This window comes from Caenorhabditis briggsae (assembly GCF_000004555.2).
Source record: "Caenorhabditis briggsae complete genome, chrX, whole genome shotgun sequence".
Lineage (NCBI taxonomy): Eukaryota > Metazoa > Nematoda > Chromadorea > Rhabditida > Rhabditidae > Caenorhabditis > Caenorhabditis briggsae.
In genome coordinates, this window is record NC_013491.2 from 3,020,245 (window position 1) to 3,045,576 (window position 25,332).

The following is a 25,332-nucleotide window of genomic DNA, read 5'->3' on the forward strand; positions in this document are numbered from 1 at the left end:
CCCCCCCCCCTTCCTACCCATCATGCAGATTAAGTTTTTTTCCTCATGTTGACCTACCTGAGTCATTTGTACGTGATGCTGACGAAGTGGATTCAAGGGGTGGAGGGTTGACCGTTGTGATTCTAGCATTGTGGAGGCTTGGCGGTCGAGCCGGACGAATCGGACATATTTGTGGTACCGGTGGAGCACTGCGACGTGGTCGGAATTCACTTGCATCTGGAAAAAATTTTGAAAATTTTGGGATGATTTTGGGAGACTTACAAGACCGAATTTTTTGCTCTATTGTGTTCATAACTGCGAAACAACGAAATAATTAGAAAAAAGATAGTATCACACTGGTACTCGTACTTGCAAGTGTTTACTAACGGTCGGGAAGAATAGTGAAAAAGACAATAAGTGTTGTATATTTGTTCAACTTTTCTGTTGCTAGCCTTTTCCTTCTTTCTTACTTGATAACTTTTGTTTTAGTTATCGTGTTGACTTTGAAAAATATGAATAAAAGCCAAAAATAGGCAAGAAGTTAAAACAAAACAAGAGATGGGAAGATGCTGGAGAGAATAAGATAGATTTTGGAGGCAGATTGTTTGGTTTCGTAATGATTCATGCATACAAACAGGGGGCCGAAAACCGGTTAGCGTGGCCCTCAGGGGTGCTCGTTGCGTTGCCTATGGTCAAATAAGCTAAGAAAGGGCTGATGTCATTTCCTGGTTACACTGTTTTTTAGCTTGACATGCCGTAAATGGCAGGTTCTAAGATTTTTTGTTAAGAGCTGGAGGCTGAGAATACCGTAAAACGTGAAATGGAACAAAAAGTCCAACTGTCTAGCAAATGTGATTCAATTAATTTCAATTCTTGTCAAAATACAGTACCGTATTTTCGAAATAATTGCAAGCGGACCAATGCGATACAGAGTACCAGAGATGAGCGGAAGAGATTTACGGAAATTTACGGAAGACGGTTTATCTTCGAAATGAAAAATGCTACCAAAAAGCTGTCAACAGACAAAATGTAGATCTCAATGAGAGCTATCGATTGGTATAAAAATTGTTTCGAAATTTTGTTGGATTATTTAATTAGAGTCTTTCTTCCGTCTTCCGTCTTCCGTATGCCAGACGGAAGACGGAACACGGAAGAAACGCCATATCTTAACTCCCCATCACTATTATGAGATAACTTTTATACCAATAAATAACTCTCATTGAGAACTACATTTTGACCGTTCACAACTTTTTGGTAGCATTTTCATTTTGAAAATAAACCACCTTCCGTAAATTTCCGTAAATCTCTTCCGCTCATCTCTGCAGAGTACCGGTTGATAAGACATACAAAAATGTATTTTTCGGTTGATTTTCGACCGTTTTGATCATTTTCAGGAGTCTGGAGCTCTGTTGTCAAGTTAACGATCACTTTGAAAACTTTGGAGAGTGTAAATAGACCTAAATTGAAAACTTTGCATTCACAGCATTTTTCCGAAAATGCCTATTTTTTCAAACACTTCCCGATTTCTGAAAGACACCGCCTTTCTGATGTTTTCAGTACAAAAATCGGCCAAAAAGGGGTGTGTTCCAAAAATCGGCAAATAGCTGAGAAACTAGGTAATTTGAGAAAAATCTGAAAATGCAAAGTTTTCAATCTTGATCTGTTCTACCCCTTCAAAAACTTTCAAAGGCGAGCTCAAGACTCCAGAAATGGTCAAAAGAGCCAAAAATCAACTGACAAACAGGTTTTGTATATCTTATTGACCAGTACTGTATATATTAGAAGGGGATATACTGACTACGGTAATATGATTGCACTTTTCTAAACTGCACATTTTACTAAAATTGAGATAAAGAATCGAAGCTAACAAGGCGAGGGCTTCCCTTTTACGGTTGTTTCAAAGAACAATTGTATTATTCATAAACAACGAAAGTTCGGCGTCCGTTTTTCAAAATACTTATATTTTTTCAATTTTAAAGAATTCCTTTTTTTGTCAAAATGTCATTTTCTTTGGGAAATCAAGAAAACATTGTTTAGATTTCTTTTAACATTTCTCAAGAATCAAATTTCAACATTTTCCAATATTTTTTTAAAAACAGCTCGATTTCCTTAATTTTCTCTAATAAACACATCTCACCAATAATCTCTACACCAACTGAATTTCCATAAATATCCAAAATCAACCACATTGGAGCCCGTACATTGATACCAGTCAAGAACATTCCCTTCTGCGACCCGTTGATTCCATAGAATAGTTCTCCCTGTGAATTGACATAAAAGTGCAAGATGTTTCCTTCGCTAGAGTATCTTTCTGGCAACGCCTTTGCCCAGTATCCATCCTTGGTTGTCAAATCCGGACAAGCGAATCTGGAATTTTTGGGTTATTAGAATTTGGATTTTGGATATGAGCTTACGTTGGCACTGGAGTATCTCTATACTGTTCTGGATCCTCATTCGTTACTCCGAATCTTAAAACTCCTGACCAGTTAGTTCCAACTTCACACAAACGAAGGCACACATTCTCGTCAATGTCGATGGGACGACTAGAGAATGCAAGACCTTTGCAGAAGCTTTCCCGACGTTTTGCCATTCGACCATCTGAAGTTTAGAAAAAATTAGAAAAAAAGTTTTTTTTAGAATATCTCACTTTTCATAAGAACCACATTACTTCCATGTATGCAATGGAATGTGAGGGGTGGCCGATTTCCTGGTCCGGTTTGATTGATAATGTCTCTTGTTTCGTCGTCGAGTTGGAGATTTCCAAAATTCACCATATCTGAAATTGAAAATCTTGAAAAGTTTGACAAAAATTTTCTGTCGAAATATTGAAAAATGATATTTTTCTCATATCATCTCTTCAGAGTTTTCTCATCCTGGTGGATGGGAGGATTCGAAATCTATCCGTCTTTTATCTTTTCCCGCTTCTTCTTCTCTCCATGATCTTACTCTAGATCGAAAGGTTTTCGAACGTTCTGCTCCCCCACTATTACACAACTTTCTAGGGGAGAGAGGGACCACTCGGAAGTGACGATGGCCCATTTTTTTGCAATATTTAAAACAGTTGTGTGTGGATGTTATGAAACTCTTATTGCTCTGTCAAAAAGTTTTCGAATGCAAAGTAGGGCTCAAGAAAAACATGGGAATCTAAAAAACAGATCACAAAAGTGCATGAACAGGAAGATCCCCAAATCACAAGAGCCCGAGCAGCTGATCGAACGAGAAAGCGGGAAAAGAAAAATAGCTGAGAACGTTGAGAACTTTGGAAGTGTGATTACAATATTTTCATGTTTTCTGAGATAGCATATGTTAAGAAAAACAAGGAATATTAAGATTCTGGGAGACAAAGTAGTTCAGTTTGGGGTCTCATAATTTGAAGGATGAAATAATTCGGGAAGCACAACGGGGTACAAAGTGATTTAAAGGTACAAAACCCATAATTCGGGAGTCCAAAATTTGTTACAGGTGGTTTGTATCTCCTGATTGAGGATTTTGCACCCCTAAATTGCTTTGTACCCTAATGACCGCAGAACTTTTGTTTATTGAGGATTATGGGCCCAATTAGCGGAGCACACCTCACTAGAATCTGAACGAATCTCTAAAACTTACAAAAACTAACTAGAATCTCAAAAGTTTAGATTCCAATAAAACTACCTAATCTAGCCACTCACTATACCTCTAACTTGTCGATGATATCTGGTCAACCGATTGCACAGCTCATCAACTGAATCACAATTGGAATACGATCCCACAAACGGAGACAATCTTGAAGAACTAGGCCTTAAATACGAAGACGGTGGTGACGATCGTAGCGGACTACGATCAGGCATCTCCCGCTCTTCAGAGATATTGCTCCGCTCGAATTCAGCTAGTTGGACCATTGAACACCAGCCGGAATGAAATGAAATAATAGCAGATTTGGTTTGCAAAAAGAATTGCCGAGCACCAGATGTCTGAGTGTGTTCTAGTGTTTTTTGAATCGTCGGAGAGGGAAGAATATAAGATTTCAAAGAGGAACAGAGTGTGTATGACTCGTGGATGGTCACCTCAAATAAGTCACAGGACTTTGGTGCTGACTAGAGGATGGAGCCTCAACGGCCTCAAATGCACAAAGATGATCGGAAAAATAGATGGGTCGGGGAAGAGCTCCTCGACCAAAACTTCTTGACTCCTTTTCTCTCTCTTCTCTCTTGTGTGTGTGTGTATCACGTCATTGACTTTTTTCTACTCAACCTCAGGACAAGCCGGCTGTTCGTCGTCTCCGGAAGGAGTTTTCTTGAGAGCAAGGAAGGTGGAGAAGAGAGGCATCAATTTTCAGGAGCCAAAATCCGTAAATAGGGTGAGGAGAGCTCGTGAGCTCTAATCAGAACAACATGGAAGGACTGGGGAACTGATAGAAGACAGGAGATGCTAACAAAAGACTTTGTTGACCAAATCGTCTCAATTGTTTTGTTTTGACCACTATTTAGACGATCTGTTTCTCGTTTTTAAGAAATGGAGTGTTTTGTTTACGAAAAAACAGAATCTGAACGCTCATCGTAGCAATCAGATTGGTGTTTGAAAATTTGGGACCACAAGAATCATGGACTTTTTGTCCTTCTACAGTACTGGTCGACAAAAAAAATCCAAAAATAGGTTATTCAGTTGATTTTGACCATTTTCAGACGTCTGGAGTTTGACGGTCACGTGTCCAAACCCTTTAAAAATTTTGGAAATTGTGAAACAGGTATAAATTAAAATTTTTGGATTCACAAAATTTTTTGAAAATACCTAGTTTTTAAGTTTTTGCGGATTTCTGAAGGATACCTGCCTTTTTTCACGTTTTCAGTACAAAACAAGTAAAAAGAGATGTCCCCCTGAAGTCGACAAACAACTGAAAAACTTGGAATCCAAAAAATTTTGTAAGCGCAAAGTTTTTAATCTAGGTTCGTTTTATAAGCTCCAAAATTTTCAAAGTGATTGGACACTTGACAGTCGAGCTTGAGATTCTCAAAAACCCCGGATTTTTTTAAAAAATAACTATTGAATGGCTCTGTATGCAGGCCTAAAAGTTATTTCTGGACTCAGAGGTGTTTTGAACAATTTTTGCAGTTTTTTGAGTAATTTGAAAGTGGAAAATTTTGTTTTTTAAAGAAAAAATATGGTTTTTATCAGCAACGCAGTACAAAACAATACTCACCTCTATAATTTTTTGAATTATCGTTCCCCATGTTGCAATTCTTGTGGTGAGGTCGATCCCCTCGGGCCCTGAAAAAAATTTTTAAAATTTTCTGTTGATTTCTTCAGGAAATAAGAAAAATATAACGACGAAAACTATGCAAATCTGTCCATCAAGAGAAAACCAATGAAAAATCAATAAAAAATCATTCACCGGAACCTAGCCATCATGTGTAGTAGGAGGAGGGTGGATCATTGCCGACGAAGAAACGACGGGGACGTTTTTTTTTGTCTTTCGGCCCTCCCGATGAACATGTGTCGATGAGATAGATTGTTTAAAAAAATCATTTGAGCGGGTCAGGATTTTCATCATGAATGCTTATCAAGAAATGGAAACTCTAAAAGTTACATTATTTGCTTTTAACCTTTTTAGTCGGTGAATCATTTTTTCCAGAATGTTTGTACACTATGAAAATAGACATTTCTTTAAGCCAACATTTTTGTAGCAAAAATTAAAGAAAAAGTAACAAAAAATATTTGCAAAAAAATATTGATAAGAATCATTAAAAACTATCACAAAAACATTCCAAAACACAAATGAAACACGAGGAAAACAATTGTCGAGTGTTAGTAACTTTACTGCGAACCTCGCACAGAGATGAAGTAAAAGAGATAGTAGCCCTCTCCTCGCGTCGCATTCTTCTTCTCAACAGCTGTATTCGGTGGGGCGCGTTTGCAACACGCCCGGTCGGAGGTCATTGCCTTGCCTCTCTGTCCCGTTGTATACAATGAGGTGCGAGCGCAGTAAGTAGAGGCGAAGGATGGACGCGTTTTGTTTGTCGAGTACTAATGAAATGATGCGAGAAGAGGAATAAGTAGTCTTGGGATGACTATGTTGGGAAGAGGCGGACGACGATGACGAAAAAGACGCATTCGCAAAATTGAAAGAAACAAAATGAAAAAAAAATCTCTCTTCTTTTTTTAATTGGTCGCTTTGATGAAAGAAGAACTCGTGAGTGTTGAGAACCATAGAGATTGCTATCAACAGTGTAAGGTCAGTAATATGACCAGGTTCAAAAAAAAAGATTCAGAAAAAAGAATCGAAGAACTAATTGTATAGATTTCTAGAAGAGTGTGATGCTGTTGGAAACTGGTATTCTTTGCCGTGATGAGAGAAGAAAATCTGTGAAGAATAGAATGGGGAGAGAGAGGAATCGTGAGTGTATGGAAATTCAGACCGACAAAAGAAGAGAAGAGATTTTCCGCCATTTTGACCATTTTCAGGAGTCTGGAGATCGGCTGTCAAGATTTCGATCCCTTTGAAAATTTCGGATGGTGTAAAACAGACTTACATGTTAGATAGAACACTTTTCATTCACTGAATGTTTTGAAGTTTCTAGTTTTTCAAACAATTGCCGAATTCTAGATGACTGCTGTTTTTTATGTTTTCAGTACAAAGAGGGCCGAAAAACATGACAGCCGAGCAACAGGCTCCTGAAAATGTTGAAAATGAAAGAAAATCGACTGAAAATGACGTTTTTATATATCTTATTGACCAGTACTGTACATGTCATCGACGTTCCTTCTTTAAAAAAAAAACCAAACAAAAAGTTTTTAAAAAATGAGCAAAAAATTACTGGATGTTTGATTGAACGCTTCAGAAAATAGAAAAATGATAATAACATCCTAAAAACAGTATTTTTGTAAATATTTCCAGACAAATCAATGTTTCCAGTCAATTAAAAGTATTATAGACATATTGAAAGGAACTTAAGATACTTAAAAAAAACATTATTTCTCTAAAAATGAGGGTTTTAAGGTTGTTAGGAATTTCAGGCAACTCAAGAATTTTAAGAACTTTTGAAATTCCGCCGTTTTGAGAAATATAGAAAATATTGTCATTTCAAATGTTTCAGAATTAATTTCCTAGTTTCAAATACCAGAAAATACAATAAAAAACCCCAACAAAATCAAATACAACTATAAAATTTTGCCTGAAACAGGAAAAAACTGATAAAACAGTATTTGTTGCCTATTTTTCCCTCATTGTCTCTGCCAAAAAACAAATGAAAAACTAACAAGTTGATAACAATGTATACGACTCTCTGCTTCCCCTATGTTTGTCCAACCCCCCCCCCCTCCAAAAAAGAAGATGTCAGGCCATCAAGAAAGTGACATTTGATGTGTGTCTTGTCGCTGTAAAATAGAAAACGAAGAAAAAAAAATAGAAAAAGTTTTTCCTGCACGTTTATTCGAAATCTTTGCATAAATATTTTCACTAAGGAATAACACATAGAGCTTCGGCAACACTGCACGTTTGAGTTCCGGGGCAGTCGGCGTCGGCGGTACATGGGGCTCCCTTTGTGTAGATAAGTTGATTCATGTAGTTTCCACTGTAAATGAAACATTTTAAATCGAATTTCTTTTAAAATTTCGCCTTACGCTGGTCCATATTGGCAGACAGAGTAGGTGAATGTTGGACAGTTCTGAACAAAACACCCAATTTCAGTGGTTGACTCCCATGCCATTTGAGTGTAATGACCAACTCCGCGAGCCCAAACTGCATCTGTCAGAATGTTATCCGATCCAACTCCAAAGTCCTTGAGCTCAGACCACCAGGCCAATGAGGACTATAAAAAATCTTAAGCTCGAATTTACATTAAACCAAAAATACACACGTCTTCAGCAGTTTGAATCTTTGGCATATTGTTGATACTAATTTTGTACAAGTTCTCTCCCCATCCTGGTCTTTGAGCATTTGTCGAATGTTGGTACAAACAACCTTGAGCCCATGTTCTCGCGTTTGCTTCAATTGTGCAGCTGTATTTCTGGAAGGAACAAAAAGTTTCAAAAAGCGTCCCTCGGGATTGCCCTCACTTGTTTGATCATTTGTTTGGCCTGTGGTGCGAATGCTCCAGCGGCGATCCCATCTGCTTCTAGTCCCTTGGCAAGGCTAGATCTTAACTTGTTGTGGGTGTCCAAGAACTTTTGACGGGCCTGGTCGGATTGATCAGTGACTCCTGGACACATATTAAAGGTCTCAACAACGGGAGCAACGGGTGGTTGGTAGCAAAGACCGTTTCGGCACTCGGAGTCGGCATAGGTGGTGCAGTCAGAATTGGCGGCACAGGCAGTTCCCTTCTCGTAGATGATAGCGTTGGTCATGTATCCGCTGAAAACAAGTTATTTGAAAATTATGACCTTAAGCCAATTTTACATTTTGTTGTAAAGGCAATTGACTGATAGTGTGGTTCCACAGATTGCATAGGCACATCCAATAGCAGTTGCTTTTCCGTTAGCCATCTGTAAAGAACCACATTTCATATTCCTAGCTTACTGTCTCCCTTACATTGGAGAAAGCAAAAATAGAACTGCTTGTGTACTTGTTATCAGGGTCAGTAAGTCCACCGGATCGAACTTGGGCCCACCAGGAGTTCACAGCTGAAGCGGCAGTGGCAACTGGATCTGCGAACGTTCCAGAGAAGGTCATAATATTCTGTCCGTAGGTTGGATCGGAACTCTGGAATCCCGATGGACATCCGTCAGCCCAGGTTTGTGCCTTGGCTTCCATTTCACAATCCCATCTCTAAAGTGAAGTATTACAGAAGCTCAAGATCAGAGTTACCGTACCAGTTCGTACACATTCTTTCCTTCTGACAGCATTCCACACTTGTTGGGCTCCAATCCTTTTGCCATACTTCTTCTAGCATCATTGTGAGCATCTTGGAACATTTTTCTGGCACGATCACTGCTTTTGGCATTTGTACAACCAAATTGTGCAAATGTGCCCTCCAGACATGCCGCTAGAACGAGAACTGCCACCAGGAACGCCATCTGTGAAAAGTGGCCGAAACGCCCAACCCAACATATATATGAAGGTTTTTTCTGCACTTGATCTCCTAGGTGTGATCAAACACTATTCAAGATTAAATCCTCTAACCTTTACTCTGGTATCCTATTCGTGCATCCAGTTCAAATGATCGTTTTCGGGTCGTGCATTCAATCACTTAATCTCGAATAAAAACGACTAACCCGGCGATTAAACCGCGATTTCCGACACGTGACAGTGTTTGAAAACGGTCGAGGGTTGTCAAAAAATTGCACAGTTGAACCCAGAGAGTAATCCTGTGCATAGGACTCCGTGTGTGTGTCAATTTGGTGTTTCAAATCGCGCGATTTTTGTACGAGTAGAGCCGGATTAACACCAAATGACACTCATAATTTAAACTTGGCCGAGAACGGTCTCACGCCTCATTCTGCGATCCTCTGTGACACGATGAAGAGCGTTCTGATATTTTTGACATTCCTGTGCACCACTGCACTCGCTGGAACTTGGACCGCCTGGGGTGCATGGGCTGATACTTGTGTGGTAGGGATTCCAAACTCTTCTTTGAGATTTAAATTCGTTTTCAGAACTGCCCAGGAGCAACATATCGTGGACGTACCCGTGTCTGTGTTCCAGGACCGATATGAGTGGTTGCACGTATTACCCTCAACTAGAAAAATAGGGAAAAACTCTTTTTTTCAGAGGTGATCGTATTGAGAAGGAGGTCTGCAACTGCCCCTTAGAAGCTGAATGGAAAGAATGGGCTGATTGGTCGGTGTGCGATAAGGACTGCGGATTTTGTGGAACTCATACTCGTACCAGAGAATGCGATCTTATTCCGTCGTGCCCAGCGGTCACTTGCACGTAAGTTATCGCAAAAATTTTAAAAATGAAGCAATGAATTTTTCAGTGGAGACGACACAGAAGAAGAACCATGCAGTGATACCGACAAAGTGTGCATTGCACCAAGTGTGTCCTGTTGCGGTGGATACAAGAAGAAAGTGGATATCACAAGCAAACGCTTCTATTGTGGTCTTCCATAGAGAACGATTTATGAATAAATATTTTCAAAATCAAAACTTTTTTCGTGTTGTTCTGAGGACAATTTTTTAGAAACAAAGATTGGATTCTCAGAAAAGGGGTCTCGGGGAAGTATTCAGGGGAAGGAGGGGGCACGGTCAAAATGGTGTGGCCATGCTTGAAGGGATACGACCACTGTCGTCAAGTTGGGATCGCTCTCATTATCTATGGGTCCTGGAATGCCTCTGTGGGACCGACACCATGGGGCCGACCATGTAGACCTACATTACCGGTCGATCAAATATGCAACAACGTGTTTTTCGTTGATTTTATTTGCAGGAGTCTGGAGCTCGGCTGTCAAGTCTTACAGTTTGAAAATTCTGGAAAGTGTAAAACAGACCTAGATTAAAAACTTTGCATTCGCAGAATTTTTCTACAATTCCTATTGTTCAGATATTTACCGATTTCTAAAAGACACCCGGTTTTCACGTTTTCTGTTAAAAAAAAAGCTAAAAACGGTTGTCTTTCAGAAATCGGCCAACAGCTGAAAAACTAAGAATTTTCAAAAAAATTTTAGAAAACAAAGTTTTCAGTTTAGGTCTGTTTCACACTCCCCCAAGTTTTCAAAATGATTGGAATTCTGACAGCAGAGCTTCAGACTCTCGAAAATGGCCTAAATAGCCTAAAATCTGCTGAAAACACGTTCTTGTATATCTTATTCACCGGTACTATTTGCTAATTTCAATAATCGACCATAAAATTCAAATAGGAAAGTCAAAATGGGAGTTTTTCAGTTTTGAAAGTCATGTGTTCCATTTTGAAACCTTCAAACTCGCACAGACTGTCTTTGTATAACAGCCTTTTATAAATCATTTAAAAAAGTGAGACCAAAACATTCCCCACTTTATATTTATATATGCATACCGTAATCCTTCAATCCTCTTGACCTCCCAACTGCAAATATTCAATCATCACTGATGATTGATGAGAGGATCCTAATACGTAACCATGAGATAATCTGAAACTGTTTCGTTGTACAGATTAACAAGCGGCTTACTATATAAGAACGATCAAAATAACCGATCAACCAGATCAACATGAATTTGTGTTTTGCTACTTTCCTCCTATTATTTTGCACTGGATGCTATGATGCAGGCCGTGTTAGAAGAGCTCCATGTGATTCAACATACGGAGACTGGGCTGAATGGAGCACTTGTGATAAGGATTGTGGATTTTGTGGGACTCAAACTCGCACCAGAACTTGCACATCAGTCAGTGGTTGTACAGAAGTCACTTGCACGTGAGAAACTGAATAAACTATGAGTTATTTCAAGTTTTTTTTTATTTCAGAGGAGACGCGTCTGAATCTCAAGCATGCAGCACTACAGATGATATTTGTTTGGCACCAAGCCCATCCTGCTGCCCGCACACTTACAAAAAGAAGGCGGACATTTCGGAAAAACGATTTTATTGCGGACTTGAGTAAAGTTTATTAAATAAACTATCTTTTTTTTGCAAATGTGGTTCAAAATACATGATCAAAGCTTCAAAAGTTATCAAAACTTGATGTGCAGGTTCATAAAAACAAACACACATGATGGTTTGAACTAACGGAACATAAAGTGTGTGATCACATGAAAAATGGGACTATTCTGTTATTGAACTACGATCAAAGCACGAAGATTTATTTGTACTGGTTACTTAATGTCTTGTTACTTAAATGCAGAAAAATTCTTGATTTTGCACGTTTTTGCAAAATTTTGTATTTTTCGGTTCCTGGGAAAACTGGAGAATTTCCATCGTTGATTTGGGAAACTCGTCCTCGATATTTAACCGGCCATCTTGAGTTTGACGCTTCATTCACATTTCATTTTACAGCTCTTCTCTGCAAAATGATCTGTTTCTGGTTGCTTATGGTATTTTCTGTTTTATCTGGTATTGTTGCATCTCCAATGAACTTGGCGAACCCGTGAGTCTATTTAAGAAGATGACTGAAGGATGGTTAATATACAGTACCAATCAATAAGGTATACAAGGAATTTTTGGGTTGATCTTCAGCATTTTTAGGAGTCCGGAGCTTGGCTATCAAGCTTCCGATACCTTTAAAAGTTCTAGAGGGTGTCAAACAGATAAAGACTGAAACAAAAATCGGCAAATAACTGAAAACTAGAAAATTTCAAAAAATTCTGTGAAGGCAAAGTTCATGATCTGGCTTTGCTTTTTACTTTCCGAAATTTCAAAATAAACGAGGACTTGACAGCCGAGCTCCAGATTTTTGAAAATGGTCAATATCAACTGGAAAGTTAGTTTTGTATACAGTTGACACTCTAATAGAATTTTACTCTGAACTTCAAACACTTTGAGCCCATATATCCCGGTTTCTGTGAAAAATATTAAAATGTAATTAACTGATAAAAAGTTGGGAAAATTATGACAAACATTTTATTTGTTGACTACGTTTTGATAGTTTTCATAAAAACTAAGATATATGTCCTCAAACTGCAGGTACAGAATGGCTTTCTATTAGAAGAAATCGGTATTTACTGACCGATACTGTATCTCTATGGATCATGTTTTATGAATATGACAACGTTTGCTAAAAATGATATTTTCAGTTCCGCACAATCTCGTTTCAAGCGGGCCACCTGCGAATCCAAATATGGAGAATGGTCAGATTGGGGAGATTGCTCAATGAACTGCGGATACTGTGGAAAACAGAACAGAACAAGGACATGTGCTCCGGTGAATGGATGTAATGAACCCATTTGCGAGTGAGTAGACTTCCCTTTAATCTTGGTGATTCAGAGGTACAAAATTCACAACTCGGGGATACAAAACTGAGCTTTTCAGGAATTTTGTACCCCTGAAATGAGGATTTTGTTCCTCTATAATGGATTTTTACTCGAATGACCCCTAAATTTTTGTACTTTCCCGAATTATTGCCGTTATAATTCAAAATTTCAGTGGCGACTCTATGGAAATTCAAAGCTGTGGAACTAGTGACCGAGTTTGTTTGTATCCATCTCCAAGCTGTTGTAGCAACTTCAAAAAGACAATTAATGTCCCTAATAGACGTTCTATTGTGGTCCAAAAGATGCAACTGGAGGTTACACGTTTCCAACAAGATCAACGACCCCTAAAGCCCAATGACCAATTCAAGAGATATATTCATTGCAAAAAATGGCAACAATTCTTTTGCATATAACCAATAAATACATAAAAACGCAAATTAAGAGCACTAGTCAAAACCCGTATTTTTTGAAACAAATGAAGCTTGTGATGTGATGATGTGGAAAAATAAGTTAAGTAGATGATGAACAAGAAGTCATAGAGAAGGGAGGAGGTATCAAATTTATGAAATTGAGCATATCCATTCAGATAAGACGTTCCTGAGGTGGGAGCTTGATCACTGTTGGCATCTGAAAAAATTAAATCAGGACTTTTTTACAAACATTAAAAAGAAGAACTCACCGCCATTCGATTCTGTGTAAACTCGTGTGAACTTGGACTGTAATGGCCATGCATTGCATTGTTGCCCCGAATCACAAAGAAGAGAAGAAGACAGCCCAGAATGGCAAAGACGATGACAACGGCAATAATTGGTCCGAACAAATAGCTAATGTTCGACATTGCTGACTCTTTGATCTAAAACAAAAACTGTGCTATAGTGAAAAAAAAGTAAAAAAATAGAGAAGATGGGGAGAGGCTGGAATGGATGGGAACAAAAGAAAAAATGACAGCTCCTTCTCCAATTGTGTCTCTTCTTTATAAACAAATAAACGAAGTATAAGCCTTTCTGTGTCGCCTCCTCTAGATGAAAAAAATAAGAGAAAGAATCTATCTATCTGCATGAATCAGAAATGCTTACTCTTTGTGAACAAGTCGGTCCAGTATAGCCTCGGTCACACGCGCACTCGTATTTTGCCACCTCTCGATTCTTGTCAATCTGAAATAATTATTTTTAGAAAATATTTAGGAGAGCACATCATTAAATCCCGGAAAATCCATATTACTTACATGAACCACAGGATTCACACATTTTCCATGCACACATGTGACGCTGGAAATGTTGTTCGATGCAATTAGAGCGGTGCATGGATTACGCATCGAGCAGCGAGGACCAATGAAACCTGAAAAATCTGATTTTCAGAAAATTGAGTAGAAAATTAAATATACCATTTTTACAAGTGCACTTGTAGCCGCCAAGGGTGTTGGAACATTCTCCATTGATGCAATTATTTGGATTTTCGCATTCATTGATGTCAGTGGTGCAGTTTCGTCCTGGAAAATTGAAAATTAGAACATTGATGCTTTGTTCAAAATAATTGTTAAATTTTTGAAAAAATTTGAAAGTTCGTATGGCTATTTGTTCAGGAGTTCAAAGTTGGCTGATTCTCATTGAGCAGGTCAAAATACCGTATTTGCTTTAATCCCATTTAATGCTTTTATCCCACGAAAACAGTCAACTTTGAGCTCAATTATTTTCATTCCGGTGAAAGGTGTCAAAATTTTGCAAACTGATGAATTATTCATCATAATATCGCTAATATTTTATCAGTTGACAAAAATTTGATATATTTTACAGTGAGCAAGATAATTGAGCTAGCAGTTGACGGTTTAGACAAATCGAAAAGATCCGGACTTCTTTCTCAAAACTTAAAAAGTTGTTCAAAAAGTTCAAATGTACCGTACAGTTTGAACTTAATCATCTCATTTCCTGTCAAAGATATCAAAACTCTGTCAACTGATAAATTATTTATTATTATATCACAAATATTGTATTAATTGACAGATTTTTAATACCTCTCATGGCAACCGAGATAATTGAGCTTAAAGTGTACGATTTGAATGACCTTCTACTAAAGGACATACGTTTTTTTAAGTACTGTACCTTCATATCCTGTTCCATCGCAAACACATTCATAATCATTAATCTTGTCACGACACTTCGCGCCATTCTTACAGTATCCCAGTGCACACTCATCGATGTTAATTTCACAATCTGCACCCTCGAAGCCAACAGAGCATGAGCATTTGTATCCGGTCAGCTTGTTTTCACAACTTGCACCGTTCATGCATGGTTCAGCTTTACAGTAGTCGATGCGGTGCTGGAAAATATTTTTTCTGTTTTTTTCAAATCCAATTATTAAGAAACATCACCCCCCCCCCCCACACACCCCCACACACTTACATCACAAGAATCGCCTTCATATCCGATATTACAGCTGCATGAGTGTCTTTCCGGTGATAATTGAATGCATTCTCCATGCACACAATTCGCTTTCAAACAACTTCCCTCGATCTCGCATCGTGTTCCCATGAAGAACTTTTGACATTCACAAGTAAAGGTGTTCCCTTCATTTGTTCGGCACACACCGTCGTTACCACACGGGAAGTCCAAACATGCGTTCGTTTGGTATTGACAATGGGACCCTCTCCAGTTATTGTCGCACGCGCAAACTGTATTGTTCCAAACTGGAGAGCAAGTGCCTCGAGAGCTACATGTGTTGCTTGAGCAGTGGTTGAGAAGCTTCTCACAGAATCGACCAGTGTAGCCGAGTTCACATTGGCAAGCGGGTCCACTGACGGTCATGACGCAGTGGCCACGATTACAATCGTAGTGATTGCATTCGTTGACATTGCGTTGTTCACAAAGTTGGCCAGAGTAGCCGTCCATACAATTGCATTCAAATGAACTCTGGAATCGGTGGAAGTGAAAATTTACAAATACGGGATTTTTCAGAATTTTGAAAACTAACAGTTTCGAAATTCCCAAATCAAGAAATTTCAGGATAGTCCAATTATGGTTAATCATTAGGAGGGTATAAACATTTTTAAGTCATTAGGATACAAAGAAATTTATGGGTACAAAATCTTTTATCCGGGGGTTCAAAAATTTTCCAAAGTTTCGATTTTGTACTCTTAAATCACTTTGCATCCACTTGTACTCTCGTATTGTTGTACCCACCAAATTATGTGCTTCCGATTTTGAAATTTCCGGAATTTCAGAGTATTCCGATTTTCGAATTTTGCTTTTTTTCTGATTTCTCTCAGTGCCGTCAAATGTTTGGAACAAGCGTGAAAGCAGAAAATCGTAGTAATAGTGTTATAGGCGAAATTAAAAAAAAAATCAGATATCGCGGTTAACTTGGCATCGCCGGACCACTTCCAAAATTTATCAACTTCGAAAATAGGAAGAATTTTGTAATCTATACTTTCAAAAAAAAAACTCACATCTGTCTTCTGCATACACTGTCCAAAATTCTGACATGGCGAATCTTTACAACTTTCTGTCATCGTCACGTTACAGTAATCTCCCATCCACTGTTTCTCACACTTACATGTGACCTTTTCTCCATTTTTCACACATTTTCCACCATTGTGACATTCTGTTCCCTCACATTCATCATTCGCATGTTCACAATGTTCTCCAGAAAATCCATTGTTACAGATACATTTTGCATCATCAATTCCATCCAAACAGTAACCATTTTTCCCGCAGTCCACGTACTTGCAATCGTTGACATTTTCCTCACAATTCTCACCAGTGAATCCAATGGGACATGTGCATTTTCTCTGGAAAAATAGTTATTATTAACTAAAATATCTTGAAAAACTTAAAAACTTACCTTATTCCAAATATCAACACATATTCCTCCATTAAGACAAGTGGAGAACAATCCACACTGCTCTGAAGACGTGCATCCGGTTCCGACCTCTGTCTTTTCAGTCAAAATCCAATTTTCAGCGCTAGTTGGAATCTTGGCCTTGGTGAATGATAATTTCGGATAGCTTCCAAGTTGGAAATCATCTAAACAGGCAAATATCACATTTTGTCCTTGTTCTCCGATGAACAGCGACGCCTCATTTTTGCTTTCAGATGGGAATAATAGAGTGGTGGAGACTGAAAAGGTTGTTATGTCTTTGTTTTTGAAAAATTCAAAGCTTACTGTAGCTTTTTCCATCTATGGTAACCTTGTAGGGGTTTAAAATGATGTTATGCCATTTGCCATCGGCGATTACGTTATCGAACTTTTGATTCTGTGAGTTTGAGACTAGTACCAACCGTCGCTTAAAAATCATAGCGGATACGGTAAGCTTCCCGATATTCTAAAAAAACGGGAAATAACAAAATTCTTAGCCTTGAAACTAACCAAAGTGAAGATATGACCATTTGATGAGTGGGACCTAATGGAAAACTTGACACTTGGTACACTCAAAATAGATTTTGGTTCAATGGAGTAGGTCAACTTGCTTCCATTGGAAGATGTGATTGGGAAAACACAAAAGTGTCCATTTTCTGCATTTTCACATTTCGAGCCTTCCATACATTTCGCTTCTCTACAGTAATCAATTTTGTCACAGTGGCGACCAGTGGAACCATCGGAGCAGTGGCAGGTGTAATCGTTAAAAGTCTCGGAGCATTCACCGTGCTTGCAAACGTTGCTATTACACATTGGATCGGAAACAGCGCCCTAGACAAAAATTTTTATGAATCCCAAAATTTCTCTGCCCACCTCAATAACATTCTGAGTCTTCTCCAACTTTCCAATTTTCTCAATAGCCAGTGATGTTGGATGGATGACCACCGATTTTTGATTGAGCTGAATATCTTGCAGGTAACCTTTGTAGAATTCCGAGTCTGTTGCAACAGCATTCGATGCGCCAATCAGAATGTCATCTACGTAGAATTCTTGTGACATGCGCGAGATAATTGGTTCCGAACATTCCGTTAAATCGTCGATAATAATCTAAATAGGAATAATTGGCATTTTAAACTATCGTAAAACGTCTAATAGAAGGGCACGCCTTCTGTTTTCTTTGACAGGAACCGAGAAAAATTGGCTCACATTTGAAAGCTTGGGGCCCTTCTATTACATGTTTTACGGCAAACGCGTACATTTATTAGTAAATGCTTACCTGTCTTCTATTCTTATCCACCAAAATTTGTACATGATGCTCTTCATTATCATCTACGCGATTCTTACTAGTGAACTCAACTTCTCGCCGCCCTCCAGTACGGTATCGAACTGCAAAAAAACTTCTTTTCATGTTTTTATCTTTTCGTCATTTTTGTCTTACCCGAAATTAGACCACTGGCAATCTTCACAACGAGATAATTAGTCAAAACATCTGCTGCGTGCTTCTCGCCAATATAGAACAGAACGGCGTCGGGTTTTCCGGAACGCATTAGAAAACTCAACTCGATTTGGTTGCGAAGCAGATGGTTTTCCGTTTCGCTTGTGCTGAATGGGAATTCAATTATTGGGATTAGAAAAAAAATCCAAAGCTATGTTTTTTAACTATCAAATGAAATCGGAAAAAAAATTGCGAAAAAAAATACCTCAAATGCACAATTGATGATTGATCCAAATGGCCAAACGTGGTTTTTGGTAGGAAATATGCGCAGTTGGGTTTGAGAAACGGTGATTTACACTTGCAACTTGAGCTCTCCCAGTGATCCACACAGACTCCTAAAAAATCAAGTTTGTTCCTTGTACAGTACTTATTAAAATTTAGAAAAACTAGTTTTTCAGTTGATTTTCGGCCATTTTGACCACTTTCAGAAATTCCAGAGCTTGGAGGTCAAGTGTCCGATCACTTTGAAAATTTTGGAGATCATAAAACAGACCTAAATTAAATTTTTTTTTTTTTTAACAGAATTTTTAGAAAATTCCTAGTTTTTCAGATAATTGTCGAATTCTAAAATACATCACTTTTTGACCTGTTTTTGTACTGAAAATGTGGAAAACAGTGGTCTTTCAAAGATCGGCAAATAGCTGAAAATCTAGGGGTTTCCAAAAAATTCTGTCAATTTAAAATTCTTAATCTAGGTTTGTTTTACACTATCAGCCAAGTTCCATACTCCTAAATATGGTCAAAATGACCGAAATTCATATGAAAAACATTTTTTTTTCATCTTATTGACTGTTACAGTATCTATTTAAAAAACTTACCGTCATTTTGACAATAGGCTCGTGAGCATTGTTCACTTCTTGTGCACCCTTTTCTGATTTCTATTGCCCTTTTGCTATCCGTGAAAATTATGAGCTCTCCATCAACGCGTACATCAGCCATACAGCCAATAAAATGATGAGCTCCGGAGATCTGGAAATTGGATTTTAGTATTTTTCCGGAACCGAAATGAATATACCTTTCCAAATCGCGTCAAAAACACTTCCAACTGTCCGTTGAGCTCTTTTCTAACGAGTTTGAATCCGTTTTCATTGAGAACTTGAATTTCGATTTTCTAAAAAAGCAATTTTTATTTTCTAATGTGTTCTAAAATTTTCTCACATCATTATCTCCTTTAACCGAAACTGTGTACCAATGAGCGTCATTAATTTTCATAGGCAGCAGGTGTGTCATGAAATTTCCGGTGACATTGAAAACAAGGTATCCAGACAATAATTGAATTGACAGAATTTTCTCGCCCAGAATATTCTCACTGCTAGCCAAATGAGTGTTCTCTACAGTAGTCCGGAAGGAGAATTCCAGTTCATAGGCGACATTTTCGAATGAAGATGTTCCCAGGGAGAATTTAGAGCTCTGATGGATATAGAGACTTTTAGCGGTGAATGTTGCAGAGGTGACCATGTCACATTTCAACCCGGAATGACCGATTTCACAGCCACATTGAGCAGTAATGTTCGATCTTTCACTTATCTGACTGCAAGACTGCCCAGCTGGACACGTAACCTTTGCACATTTCTAAAAATGTTATTTGAGATTGCACAAATATTTTCAAACGTCATACATTATGTTTCTGATCACATTTCTGCCCGAAATACTCTTCCTGACACACACAAACAGCTCCAGATTCAGTTTCTAGGCAGTTAATTGAGTTTACACAGTCTTCACAAGTGATTTCCTAGAAAAAGAATCTAAAAATTTCCTAAAAAAGAGGATGAACTTACAGCTAAATTGGATTGGTCAATTCCTGATGTTGTAAAAGATGGGAAAGTTCCTAGAGTTGGAATAGGAGTAGATGGTTCTTTCAGAGTTTCACAGTGAACGCCACCGAATCCAGAAGTGCAGTGACAGAAATATTGACCGTCTGAATTATTTTGGTTAAGGTAGTACCGGTGAATAAGATATGCAAAAACGTGGTTTTCACTTGATTTTCGGTCATTTTGAGCATTTTTCAAGACACTCGAGCTTGGCTGTCAAGTTTTCTATAGATTTGAAATTTTCGGAGTGTGGAAAACAGACCTAGCTGGAGAACTTTGCATTCACAGAATTTTCCGAATATTCCTAGTTTTTCAGATACTTTTTTGATTTTTGGAAGACTCGTTTTTGTTCACTATTTTAGTACAAAAATGGATCAAAAAGAGGCGTCATTCAGATGTCCTCAAATAGCTCAAAAACTACGAATTTTTAGAAAAATTTATAAACTCAAAGTTGTTGTTCTTAGTCTGTTTTACAGTCTCCAAAATTTTCAAAGTGATTGGACGACTACTGAAAATGACCGAAAATCAACTGAAAATCACGTTTTTGTACTCATTGCCTGGTACTATTATATGCTCCTAATTTTCATAAATATGCCCTACCTGCGTCTTGGCAAGTACCACCATTTTGGCACGGATTGATTGTGCATCCTGACTTTGGCTCACAAAATGGAGCATCAAAACCTTCGGGACAGTCACAGTATGGTTCACCCTCTGCGTCTAATTTGCAAGCCCCTGTAATACCAAAAATACATTTTTGAACAAAATGTTTTTCAATTCTACCTCCGTTCTGACATCGGATATCTCTACAGGTTGGATGGGATCGATACGAGTTACTAATCTCACAATTGTTCCCAGTGAACCCTTCCGGACATTCACAACTTGTAGAGGTCAACAAGAAAACACATTTCCCTCCATTTCTACAATCCTTCCCATTAACCAAACATTCCACGGGCTCTCCACAATAGACTCCGGTCCAATGAGGCAAGCAGAAGCAGGTGAAAAGATTCTGACCGTCGTCCACGCAGTGACCCCCATTAAGGCATGGACCAATATCGCATGGACGAGCTTTCAACTCTTTACAGTCGGCACCCTGCAATTATACATGTCGTCGGGTGTTCCCGGATTATCATATGAACGTACCATAAAACCCGAAGGACACTCGCATTGCGTCGACCCGTTTACGATTGAACAAACATGAGCCGGGTTGTCGCATGTGCACGAGATTAGCGGGTCGTTAACCTAAAAAACCCAATAAGGATTGAAATTATAGCTTCAAAAAGGGTTAAGGGGATATACCTTTATTTTCAGCTCGCAACGCTCTCCTTCGTACCCATTTGGACATTTGCAAGACAATTCTGAGCTACTGGAAAGCACACATTCCCCATTGTTCATACAAAAATCTTGAATGCATTGTTTCTTGTCCTGCACTTCACAGTATCTTCCAGAAAAACCAGAGAGACAATTGCACTTGTAACTTCCTATCAGATTCTCGCATTCCGCCCCGTTTTGACAAAAATGTTCCTCACACTCATCCTCATCAATTTCACAGTTGTCGCCAGAAAATCCAGGAAGACAAGAGCATTTTACATCACCCTGAACGTCTTTTTTTTTCGAATTCTATGCCCATATCAAACACTCACGTTATCTGCTAGACATGTTCCGTTATTTTGACAAGTGTGTGTTGCGCAAGAGGACAACAAGGTGGTGGTGTTCTTGACGGTCGTGTTCTGACAAAAGTACAATCCGTCGGCTCCTTTTGTGCACCTATAATAAAAGTCTCTTGCCTCGTTTGTTTTGTCTCTGATGAGGTCATGTATACCTTTCGTCGTCGCTACATTGCGGTGAGCACTTTTGAGCAGTAGCATCATCGTCGGTCACCAAAATGTCGCAGAGGGAACCCATCCATCCTTCAGAACACTGACAAGTTTCCTCACCGAACGTGCCTTTCAGGCAGTTGCCATGAAGACAGTGCAAACCGCAATTATCCTGACAGAGAAGTCCGCTAAAGCCTTGCGGACAATCGCATTGGAACATGCGCGTCTCGTCGTTGACTGTGCATGTTCCGCCGTTGAGACAAGTGTTCCTGCTACAAGCCCTGTCCGATAATCCTGCAAAAAATAAGAGATAGATGGGGAGAAAGGGGGGGGTGTTGTTGATGAGGGGATATGCTCTTATGCATCTTAATGATAATGATGGATGGGTTTTGGTGGTGTTGGTGACGGTAGGTTTCGGTTAGAGTCAAAAGAATTTTAAACTCCTTCAAAATTCTATTTTAATGACTTTGCTCATATCGTAAAACCTGTAATAGAAGGGTCCCTTACTTTCAACCTTAAAACATTTTATCTCGATGCCTGTGAAAGATATAAAAAAGTTGTCAACTGATCAATTGTTAATCATAATATCACAAACATTTTATTAGTTGACAGGTTTTCGATATCTCTCATAGGAGCTGAGATAACTAAGCTCAAACTTGACAGTGCGGGGCCATTTTATTACAGGTTTTACAGTAATTCTTGAAATTATTTTTTATTTATTTTCAAAATTTCAGTTCTTTGAAATTTATTGCATTTTTCTTCTAATAACTTCCGCGTTTCTATACATAGTATCTCTTTAGAAAACTGTCTCCTTATATCCTTTATAATCATTTTCTTCATCTTCACCTTAATAAAAATTAGAACAAAATGTGTTTTCCCCGCTTCACTATACTTTTTTTGACAAGCCAAGGACACATATCGTAACCTCAACATGACATCACTAAGTTTTCCCTACTATCATCTCAATCTTTTCGCACCCAACACTTACCATTTGTAACAAGGGTACAAAATATGAGAAAGTGTAGATATTTCATGAGTGGATCATCCGAGAAGATTGAAGAGAATGGAATGCAAATGGAATAAATTGGCGGGAGGTGGTGGTGGCAGCTAGTCGAATTGTTGAAAAAAGGTCGTTTGCCGCTTGATTGTTCTTGTAGAGGAGACTGGACCTGGAGAGCCAGGTGTATTGTCGGATAATAAGCAGGTAATTAGAACGGAAGAGGGAGGGAATGACGGAAAAGAGGGGGGAAGAGTACGGCAATCACGGACGGCAGTGTCCGGCGGATGCTTGGGAGGTCCAACAGAGGGTCAACTAGCTATGATGATGATCGCACGCGCGCGTCGATGCGGATTTGGTGCTGTTTTGGCGGCAAAAAAAATGAGCGACAACCGATTGGATATGACTAGTTATTCGGCCCTTTTTTTCACCACATTCATTTCGCTCTCTATCCATTTCCTATATCCGACACGCATCCACGAAAAAAAGTAGAATAGTTGAAAAAGGAGAGTTTGTGTTTGTCCTGTTATGCGGAAAACGAATATATACAAATGTAGGATTTGGTAAATCTACTGTGAATCTACTATGAAGGCAATTCAAATTTCGAAAATCGCAGTAAAGTTTTTAGAAGTATTTCCTGACAGTGATGAGAAAATTGAGGGATATCGAAGAAAAGTGAGCCCCCAATTGAGGAGTGACCGTTTTGAAAGGGAGCAATTTATAATTCTGGGGAGTGTTGGTAGGCGAAAGGAGAAAATTGAAAAAAGGGAAACGAAAGGGCATAAAACTATGAATTTCGAATCGAAAAACCAATTGAGTGAAAGATATTAAAACTGAAGAAGTGGAAATTTTGGAATTATCAAGACAAATGGTACGAAATACGGTGGAATACGGTGGAATACGGTGGAATACCGTGGAATACGGAATCTAGTGGAAGCCCATTTAAACCGTTAGCTTTGAGCTCAATTATCTCAATCCCTGTAAATGGTATAAAAAATTTGTCAACTGATAAATCGTTTTTCATCTAATTTTCAATATTTTATCTGTTGACAAAGTTTTAATATCTTTCAGAGAAATCGAGATATATGAGCTCAAAGTTACCGGTTTGGGTGGACGTCTAATAGGGGAAATACGATTAGATTTTATTTGCTATAGAAACTTGTAGAGAAACATTTTGAGCTTTAAATCATGTAGCTAACGATCACTAAGTCAAAAAGTATATAGGCGTGATTTCTTAATTTCAAATCTGCAGAAACACACTTTTAAAAGTTGCAAAAAAGTCCCAAAATCCTCTTAATCTCCAAAATTTTCATTTCCATAATGTAAAACTCAGCCGGACGAAATTTCTATATCTGCTTATGGTATTATCTAAACTCAACAACACAGAAAAAAAATGTATATGACGACTACATCCTACTCTGTCTCTCTCATCACTATCTATTTTGGACATACTACACCTTCTTTTTTTTGAATGTGTGCCGCATATAATAATGTGTTTGGGGTATTTGCGAGTCAATAAAAAAGACAAAACATGATGACGCGGTATAAGGTCATAGAAATTACCACCGCGCGGCGGAGCATTATTGGTATTGATAACAGTGTACACAGAGAGTTTTCATAAGAATATGGACAAGAACAATTGGGCATCCGAATGGCACTTGATGGACGGTGTAAATGTGCGTGGACAACCGGAATACGGTGCATTAGGGAAGAGGAGGAACATGTGTATTTGTTTCGAAGGGGTTTCCGGTTTTGGCGTGAAGATGCAGAGAGAGCTGATAGAATGATAACAAGATGTGATAGCAAGAGCACTACACAAATTGGATATGATGGAAGACAAAATAATTCGGTGCAAATTATAGGAGAAAATACAATTTTCCGGTGAAAAAATTAGACGGAATTAGCGCCAAAAGAGCCAAAACGACCGAATTGGCGCCAAAAGGACCATGATCCCAAAATTGAATTTCAAGAAATTCAACCAAATTACGAGATTTCAATTTTAAATAAGCCAAAACATTTTGTTAAATGATTTCCAAAATTAATTGAAAAATTAAACAGAAAAACACAAATTCAGGCAGTTTCGAACTCATTCAAAAAAAGTGGATTAGTAATCCACAATTTGAAAAAAAACATCAGTGAATTTTTTCTCAAAATTTTGTGGGATTTATACAGTATCGGATATACAAAATCAAATTTTTCGGTGGATTTTTTGCCATTTGACCATTTTCAGAAGTCTGGAGCTCGGCTGTCAAGTTTCCGATAACTTTGAAATGTTTGGAAAATCAAAAACTGACCTAGATTGAAAACTTTGCGTTTACAGAATTTTTCGAAAATTCCTAGTTTTTCAGTTATTTGCCAATTTATAGAAGAAACCTTTTTTGACCCGTTTTAGTACAAAATCCGAAAAAATGGTTGTCCTTCAGGAATCAGCAGTAATTGGAAATTTTTTAATCTAGTTATGTTTTATACACGTCAAAAGCTTTATTTCAAGTAGCCACGCTCAATTAAAAAAAAAGCAAAAAAAAAGGAAATGAAAATAATTATCTGGGAGGTTTATAAGCGAAACCAGACAGGAAACAATGAAATAAAAAG

At 38.3% G+C, this 25,332-nt stretch overlaps 7 protein-coding genes across 7 annotated transcripts in view; 3 read left to right on the forward strand and 4 right to left on the reverse strand.

The window, feature by feature from the left end:
- Positions 1-2,753, reverse strand: part of CBG15927 — a gene marked incomplete at both ends in the record, with an annotated part of 7,341 nt that extends 4,588 nt beyond the window's left edge. The window contains 4 exons of the mRNA XM_002643288.1: positions 58-216; positions 2,117-2,346; positions 2,394-2,577; positions 2,627-2,753. Coding sequence (XP_002643334.1) covers positions 58-216; positions 2,117-2,346; positions 2,394-2,577; positions 2,627-2,753 — 700 coding nt within the window. The remainder of the gene's footprint in view (positions 1-57; positions 217-2,116; positions 2,347-2,393; positions 2,578-2,626) is intronic.
- A 2,373-nt stretch (positions 2,754-5,126) lies between these two features.
- On the reverse strand, positions 5,127-5,186 carry CBG27470 (the record flags this gene model as incomplete). The annotated part of the gene is made up of 1 exon (XM_045238943.1): positions 5,127-5,186. One exon carries the CDS (start codon positions 5,184-5,186, stop codon positions 5,127-5,129), a length of 60 nt encoding a protein of 19 aa, XP_045099836.1.
- A 2,225-nt stretch (positions 5,187-7,411) lies between these two features.
- Positions 7,412-8,967, reverse strand: Cbr-vap-1 (the record flags this gene model as incomplete). Its single annotated transcript, XM_045238944.1, has 7 exons — positions 7,412-7,526; positions 7,576-7,763; positions 7,812-7,961; positions 8,011-8,305; positions 8,351-8,436; positions 8,483-8,719; positions 8,764-8,967. The coding sequence occupies 7 exons, from the start codon at positions 8,965-8,967 to the stop codon at positions 7,412-7,414; spliced, it is 1,275 nt and encodes a 424-aa protein (XP_045095964.1).
- Positions 8,968-9,409: 442 nt separating this feature from the next.
- On the forward strand, positions 9,410-10,002 carry CBG15924 (the record flags this gene model as incomplete). Its single annotated transcript, XM_045238945.1, has 4 exons — positions 9,410-9,502; positions 9,547-9,586; positions 9,664-9,823; positions 9,870-10,002. 4 exons carry the CDS (start codon positions 9,410-9,412, stop codon positions 10,000-10,002), a joined length of 426 nt encoding a protein of 141 aa, XP_045095965.1.
- Positions 10,003-11,076: 1,074 nt separating this feature from the next.
- Positions 11,077-11,465, forward strand: CBG15923 (the record flags this gene model as incomplete). Its single annotated transcript, XM_002643285.1, has 2 exons — positions 11,077-11,279; positions 11,330-11,465. The coding sequence occupies 2 exons, from the start codon at positions 11,077-11,079 to the stop codon at positions 11,463-11,465; spliced, it is 339 nt and encodes a 112-aa protein (XP_002643331.1).
- A 406-nt stretch (positions 11,466-11,871) lies between these two features.
- CBG15922 lies at positions 11,872-13,184 on the forward strand (the record flags this gene model as incomplete). The annotated part of the gene is made up of 3 exons (XM_002643284.1): positions 11,872-11,948; positions 12,595-12,750; positions 12,944-13,184. 3 exons carry the CDS (start codon positions 11,872-11,874, stop codon positions 13,182-13,184), a joined length of 474 nt encoding a protein of 157 aa, XP_002643330.1.
- Positions 13,185-13,353: 169 nt separating this feature from the next.
- Cbr-crb-1 lies at positions 13,354-22,777 on the reverse strand (the record flags this gene model as incomplete). The annotated part of the gene is given in 27 exon segments (XM_045238946.1): positions 13,354-13,398; positions 13,451-13,624; positions 13,848-13,925; positions 13,997-14,109; positions 14,156-14,260; positions 14,871-15,087; positions 15,153-15,677; positions 16,214-16,555; positions 16,609-16,883; positions 16,930-17,089; positions 17,134-17,454; positions 17,497-17,730; positions 17,900-18,009; positions 18,062-18,225; positions 18,324-18,453; positions 18,937-19,087; positions 19,134-19,229; positions 19,277-19,690; positions 19,737-19,850; positions 19,897-20,036; positions 20,530-21,019; positions 21,070-21,168; positions 21,226-21,546; positions 21,564-21,748; positions 22,024-22,186; positions 22,549-22,589; positions 22,732-22,777. 27 exon segments carry the CDS (start codon positions 22,775-22,777, stop codon positions 13,354-13,356), a joined length of 5,253 nt encoding a protein of 1,750 aa, XP_045095966.1.
- Between the last annotated feature and the right edge of the window lie 2,555 nt (positions 22,778-25,332).